Below are 7,470 nucleotides of genomic sequence, written 5' to 3'. Positions count from 1 at the left end.
TTTTCCACTGTGTGCGGCAGTGTAAGATCTCTGTGCCCTGCAGCCAAGGATATGTGCGCCAAGAAATTGACAAGTCACGCGAGCGCAGCGCATAACTACCAATATCTTTGGAATTCGCCGCTCCATAACTTTGTTTTACCACTAAAGCAAAAAGGGGATATTTGTATGAACATTGCTCCATATAATAGGCCATTAAGTTAGTATGGTGACCTGATGGCACACCCCAAGGACATGACCTGTTATGTGCCACCTACACCCCAGTTAGAGAAAACAGGAGGTTGAACCATTGTGAAACTTTAATGAATACTCTCAGGGTGCTTCAGGGGGCCATGCACATCAAATAAAGGATGTTGTACAATTAGTTAACATTTACAATTTGATGAACACACTACTGATGAATGCCATGAAGCCCCTGCCTAGAGACAGGATGAGAAATGTTCTTACCCAACCCACACATGGACTGTAGGAGAAGCTGCATCAAAGTTTAGACAAGTCAGGTGCCAACATTAGATGTCTGACATGTTTGTTTTTCTCGCCGGTCCTTGCCATTCTTCCAGTGCTGATAAACTCGTTCTAAGTCAACTTTCCCATTTGAGAGGTAGGCCTTTGTCCTCATGAGCATATCTAGGTGACTCTCTTCAAGTCTGTTTCTTAATTTGGACTTGATTGAGTTCATGAGGCTGAATCCTCGTTCACAGTCTGCACTTGAAGCCTGGAAAGTTGCACAGACATCAATAAGCTGAGATACAACACTATACTGTGCAGCATTCCGCAGGGTGAAATTCACCATGTCTGGAAAGGTCCTAAACAATCCGCTTTTTATATGTTCTGCCACCACATATTTATAATCTCGGTATTGCTGAACAACATCATCAGGGGTGTCACAATCACCCAGGACCAAGACCTTCTTATACTTTTCAACAAGTCTTTGTACATTCTCAGTCCCAAAATCAAACTGTGATTGTGTTGTTACTGCATGGAAATCAAAGCTTGTCCATTCCTTCAACTCATCTTCTGGGAACCTTCTTTCCATGTGCTCACAAAGGAGTTTAATGAAAGATAACATCGGCTCACTATCATACACTCGGTCCTCTCTGTACAAAGCCATGAGATCTCTTACTGTGTTGCTCCAAAAGACAGTGTTGCCCAAGTACTGTCCCTTTATTTGGCCAAGTTTTGCTCTTGCATACTGTACAGCTTCAACAGTGGTCAAAGAGCTTTTTTGAAACAACTTGCACAAAGATGCAAGTTCACCCAGAATGTCGTTCAGTGCTGCAAAGGAAATATGGTAGTTTGAGTCAGATAGTTTTTTGTAGCAATATTTAGCAATTGGGTCATTCTCCTCAACTCTTTCATGATCAAAGTATTTGAGAGCAACCTCATAGTTACGCAAGAGTGCACCAACAGCAAAATGCCTTGAAAGCCACTGCACTTCATTGAGTGGCCGAAAGGAGACCGCTTCACATTCAGTGACCAAAGCAAGTTCGTCCAGCTTGGACTTCTTTACAGGTGAGCGGGAGAATACAGTGTAGACAGTCCTCAGTAATGTTTCCATTTCCCTGATCATCGGCACTTTTTTCCAGGCATCATCAACTCCCAAATCCTCTCTGTGCGCTACACAGTGCTGCTCAACTAGATGGGGAATGGATTGTTTGAGGCGGGTAGCAACACCATTGTTCTTTCCCAGCATCACTGATGCACCATCTGATGTAAACATGACCATTTTCATAAGGTCCAGTTTATTGGCGGAGTAGAAGTCTTTCACAGCTCTAGTGATAGCCTCCGCATTGCATGTACTCAGAGTTACAATTCCCCCAAACACTGTTTTGTACTCTGTTGATGTTACAGATCGGAATTTGAAGTAGAGGATGAGCATTTTTGTAACTGAAATATCTGTGCTCTCATCAATTATCAATGTGTGATACCGAGCACTGCGAAGTTCTGCCATGAAGTCAGAGCGTATCACGCTGTTGATGGCCTCCAAAAACTCAAAGGCGTAGTTCTTGCTCCTCCAGCTGTCTGGTATCTTCACATACAATGCGACGTGGTCATGGATGTCTTGAACAGATAACATTGACGTGTTCATTTTGACTGCTAGTAACACATGGTTGATGAGAATCTTTATCTCCTCAGGCATGGATCTATGCCGTTCAACCACTTCTAGTCTGTTTGCTCTGTCACTGGCAGTTTCCGTCAGCATGGTGCGCACTCCAAAACCCAGCCTGGCAGTGGCACTTTTATTTCTTAGGGTCACCAAAGCAGATTCGTGAACTTTGCTAAATAGATGGCGTTTCAAGTAGTCCAGCTTCCATCCATCACTCCATTTCTTCCCAGTCGAAAAGTCTCCTGCAATCTTTGCTTCTGCACATACTTTGCACATCAGGCCTACTTCTGTATTGTATAGAAATATCTCTCCCAGTTGTACGCGAACCTTGCTCCGTGACTTTTGTGTCTCAGTCTCCACAATTTCTTTCAGCCATTCTTCTTTGAACACAAGACAGCATTTCTTCCTTTGTGGCAAAGCACTGCTCTCTGCTGAAGTCATAGCTTTGCGCTTGAACATTTTGGGGGCAATCAGTCTGAGCCTACTATGCTGCAAAACCTGCAAAAAAACAAAAATCAAAAAAGAGGAGCATTATTTAAAGTGAGGAACATTATTTAAAGTTGGTTCTTATGCTATTGACTGCAATCTACCAGACAAGTCTGGGCTATCTCTTGGAAAATGTAGCAATTAATTACCTGGGCCTTTCTATTTGTTCTCACACTTGCCTGTAGATGTAACAGAAAAAAAAGGGATGACAAATGTTATGTTATAATGTACTAGGTGCATCACAAGTGAAATCAACCAAATAACTACCTTGTCTTTCTGCTTCTACTCGCATATGCCTGTTCAAATTTCTGTGTAGCAGGGTCTAAGATGCCTGTAAAAGAAGAAAACATGATTAAAGCACCCGATTGTTTCAATGTCTCAGATGCACCATAAGGAAAACTAGCAAATAATAACCTTCTCTTTCTGCTGCTACTCCAGTCTGCCCGCCCTCATCTATGAACAGTACTGTCTGAGGTGCCTGCAACAAAAGAAAAGATGGTTAACAGTTGGTTACAGCATGTTGTCATATTATATTATGCCAGGTGACCCAGATGGGGTACCAACCAAATAATTACCTGGTCCTTATGCTTCTACGCATGTCAGTCCATTCAAATCTATAACATGCTTAGTCCGGCAAACCTGTAATAGAAGTAAAGGTGTGGATCATGAATGTGATTTATCTAGAGACCCTTAATCCCACCTGGAACGTCTACAGAATTACCTGGGCTTCCTTGGTACTCATGCCTGCCCGTTCAAATCCAAATGTAGACCGTCTGTAATTGGGAAGAAGATATTTAGCATAGGTTATAGGAGTTACAAAAACATTATGCATGACTGTTCCAAAGCAATTGAATAGTTACCTGGGGTTTCAGTTTAGCTGAACTCCTGTTCCATATTGTCATCCGCTTACAAACCTATGCCATGCGTTAACCCTTCGATGTTGCAGCCTTTACAGGCCTCAAGTTATCTGCTCACCCACTCGCCATGACGAATCGGATTTTACAATATAAGCATTTTGTGCCATTTTTTCAGCCACCTCCCCAACCAGGAAATGCCCCATTTACATATATTATGTCTGGCGCAGACATATTGTAGTGCAAAGGGTTACAAAGTGACAAAGCATGTATTGCACCACATTGTAAATTTGGGGCAACGATTTTGGCCTCGTTGGGCCACCTTATCGTAAAAGAAATATCTGAAAAAGGATAATACATAGAAGGTTGTAGTTGGGATAAGCAGCCCTGGAGCATGACGGGGGCATGCAGAGGGTGCAAAACTAGCTTCTCATGCACCTGATTAGCTGAAAGCTTCCAAAGCCTTCAATACAGTCAACCTCCCAGCAAACTTGCATTATCCTTCATCTTGGATCACCACCACTGTGCTATCACCCTTTCAAATACCAGTCGTCGAGCTCCCAAATAGGACAACAGGTTGAAAAATAAACAACTATTAACTGGATTACACCACAACCCATTCTTCAGCTGCAGACTATGGCTGTCAACCAGTTCAACCTCACAAGAACCACACTGATCCAAGAGCAAGCTCTGCCTGGCAGCTCTGCACTTGTAGATTGGGCATGCTTTGTGCAATAAGCTAAAAACAACCGGATTAGGTTTTTATGTCAGTAGCTTCTGAAATCCTGGTGGGTTTGAAATGTGCTAGGAGGTGGTGGTCGCACCATTTTTTATGTGTGTGCCTACAAAATGACAAGTGATTTACTTCCCACTTCGGATCTGTAAACAAAATATAAATAAGTAGCTTGCGCAGGAGTGGGGAAGCAACAGAGGAGCGAAGGGCGCGGAAACAAGATGATGGGATGATGTTCCTCACAGTGAGTACAAGGAAATAGGATAATGGTCTGCGGTTCCTATAACAAGCCATACATACAGTGATGTTCAATGATTTTATACAGTGCAAACATCAGATCATAGGGTAATGTTCTACAGTTTAGATATCAGGTTATGAACATTAAATCTGTCATAGGACCTTGTTTGTGGAAACATACAATTGTACAAATTAAAGTAGTGCAAAAGGTTGCATATGTGTACCAACTGGCCCAGAAGACTGCCAAGGCAGCTGAATTTGGTCTGGCAGAGTCAAAAGAAGGGGTCTGTACAATGGTACATCAAAGATGACATTCCTTAATCAACGTGACACCCCTCTGCGGTCTATAGAGGACCATTGTGTAGTCATAGCACAGGGTGAGTCATGGCAGGCATGGGCCATCGCAACGGCCACGGGCAGGGCCACTGGAATTATATGCTTGTCCACCTGTGGAGATTTTCACATAATTATGGACTAGCCGCATTCGCCACGCAATCCACCACCTGTTGCATAATCTGCAGATTTAACAAAAAGAGTCTATTTCTAGCTCAATGGTTGAAAAGTTACTAAAAATGCAGTGACATTTGTTGACGCGCAGCAGAACTCCCTTTATAAAAGTTGACTGGTCACTTTTCTCTTACTAATTACTATAGTAGGGTGCTAAACCAATACAACTGAGATGCAATCTAAGCCCAGACAGTTTTAACAAGTATACAAATCAGAACAAACGAAGTAATACTTTCACAAAATATGCTGCAGTACGCTGCATAATTTGTCTTTTCTTGCTGCACCAATTAATCAAGCCTCCCATATAATTTGGCCCTCCACTGCACATAATTCCAGTGTCCCAGACTATAGGGCTGATTGATAAAAGCAGTCCCAAGTCAGCGTGATATCTAGAGCACTGCCTTTGACTGCCCCAGCCTTCTTTGCTTTCCAGAGCTGTGACAAGCTGCTTGTCAGGGTTTTTCCTCCAGATCTTGTTGTTTGCAGTGAGTACCTAGCAATGTCCATGGTTTTTAGACTACAAAGGCTGCAACATTGTGTGTATTTTTTACTAATGTATGTAGTTTGTATAATGTGAACAAGGCTCTGAGGGTTTAAAGGCGCTTTGCATGAAGACAAGAACAGAATGGTACAAAGAAACAGAATGATTAAATAAATACACTCCGAGGGCTAATGAGCAAGAGAAAGAATAAAGATTACTAATAACAGGGTTCAAGTAAAACAATAATCGTCATCAAGAGGTCTAAGCGGGGAGCATCATTTAGCACAGATTACTGTGGTGGCATTGATTCTCCACTGGTAGCCGTGAGCAAGCAGCCACGGCCTATCCACAGATGGTGGCAGGAAGGCTGCCACCAAACACTGTGCAGCAGAAATGCATTGCAAGCAATACAGGTCAGTATCCGGCCATGCCAATTGCATTAAAAATATGACGTCGTTTCTGATACAACTAGTGCCAGATTATGAGTTGCAGGAAGCAGGGAACACTAAATCTGAATTACAGTTTCCAGTCGGGCGGCGTTCCCACTTTTGTACCATACAATTGTGGGGGTTCAGGCCTGGAATGAAATTCTACTGTATAACATTTTACACACGTCTTTCCCGAGTTCCGGGGCTGTTTCTGCACAAAATGTATTTTTGAAGGGAAACACGTGGAGTTACTTAGCGGAAATCCGAACTCGTAAAAAGTCTCTGTTCCTAAAAACTCTCTAAATTAAACGAACACCTGAAATGCTGGTCTCTGGCAAACGCCATACAGTTTGCAACATATGGCCCTCAGTTTCACCAAAATGGTGTTATATAGACGCATGGGGCGCAAGGGTGGTACTGATCATTAAAACAATGTGGCAACCTTATTCAGTGAAAATTTGTGAAAACTCTCCCTTATATCTTGTAATTGTGGGTCAAAGCAGTACCCCAATGCAAAATGATGTTTCCACCATACAAAATGGTAAAGGGGCCTTCCGATGACGTCCTCCCATGTCATAATCTCTCAACAGGCTTTCTCAAAAACAAATGAATAAAGGACGGCGTTTAGCTCTGAGATAAGTGGAAAGCAAGTCTAGACACAAGCTGCGTTCTTGCCGCAGAGGTGAAGAGCGGGCAGGCGGAACCTGTGTGCGCAACGCATTTTAGTGAAATCACAGTAGCCCAAGCCCTCCTGCTAAACAACATGTCTTACCTCGCTGCTTCTCCTCCTCCAGCACTCCACTATCCACCATGTCCTGCCGCGAAGAGAGTGACCGTGATTTCGCGCTGTTTGTTTTTAAAGCGCAGCGCTTACGTACGGTTTCACTCTCCCCGCGTTATGCAGGAAGTGACGTGGATAAAAGGTGCGCGCATTAGAAAGTGGACTGCGCGGTGGGGGAAGGAAGGGTGCGCGCGCGCCCAAGCGCGCGCCTTAAAGGGAACATTGGTGGTGGCATCTGCAAAACCCCATATCTCTGCCCCATAAGTGGCTGCCGATAAAGCAATAGCTTTATAAATCTGGAGGACTTGAGACACTGCACCTCCAGCAGTTGCCTTCTGTTTCCTACTGATTTGGTATGCTCTCTGTTTGAGAAGATTTTACTCTTTTTCATCTGATGGGCCCAAGTCATTGTATTGAACAACCGTACCCCTAAATAGTCAAAATGCTTAACCTGTTCGATTATGGAGCCATCAATTGCCATTATCCTGATAATTGACTTGTGGGTGTTTATCCCCATAACTTTAGTTTTCAATGGGTTAATTTCAAGACCCTTCATCTTCCAAAAAGCTGAGAAGGAGTCCAATTCTGCCTGGGGCTCCATAGGAGTTCTAGAAATAAGGAGGGTGTCATCAGCGAACATTAATATCAGCAGTGCAATTCCCGCTAACTTAGGAACATCATGCACACTTTGGGATAGCCATTTGTCTGCCCCATTAACTAGAGGCTAAAGAGGATCTGGCTACTTTGCAGCTTTGTTGTACCCCTGACAAATGGGAATCACGTCTGTTAAGTCCCCATCCATATTCCACCTCACTCTAGCATAGGTATTTGTGTTGAGAACTCTTAAGACCCATATAAG

The 7,470-nt window shown here is 43.3% G+C and overlaps 1 protein-coding gene across 1 annotated transcript; it reads right to left on the bottom strand.

Annotated features, from left to right (window-relative positions):
- Positions 1–278: 278 nt before the first annotated feature.
- LOC138285102 (zinc finger protein 862-like) lies at positions 279–6,742 on the bottom strand. Its single transcript, XM_069224639.1, has 6 exons — positions 6,603–6,742; positions 3,166–3,363; positions 3,005–3,068; positions 2,858–2,921; positions 2,740–2,769; positions 279–2,602 (listed from the first exon to the last, which is right to left on the bottom strand). The coding sequence occupies exon 6, from the start codon at positions 2,561–2,563 to the stop codon at positions 494–496; it is 2,070 nt and encodes a 689-aa protein (XP_069080740.1). The 5' UTR covers positions 2,564–2,602; positions 2,740–2,769; positions 2,858–2,921; positions 3,005–3,068; positions 3,166–3,363; positions 6,603–6,742; the 3' UTR covers positions 279–493.
- Between the last annotated feature and the right edge of the window lie 728 nt (positions 6,743–7,470).

This window comes from Pleurodeles waltl, chromosome 3_1, assembly GCF_031143425.1.
Source record: "Pleurodeles waltl isolate 20211129_DDA chromosome 3_1, aPleWal1.hap1.20221129, whole genome shotgun sequence".
Classification (NCBI taxonomy): domain Eukaryota; kingdom Metazoa; phylum Chordata; class Amphibia; order Caudata; family Salamandridae; genus Pleurodeles; species Pleurodeles waltl.
This window is presented reverse-complemented; position numbering and strand designations above follow the sequence as displayed.

Bases quoted from the DNA above. Each gene is read 5' to 3' on its own strand.
- LOC138285102 (XM_069224639.1), bottom strand. From the start codon at position 2,563: ATGTTCAAGCGCAAAGCTATGACTTCAGCAGAGAGCAGTGCTTTGCCA.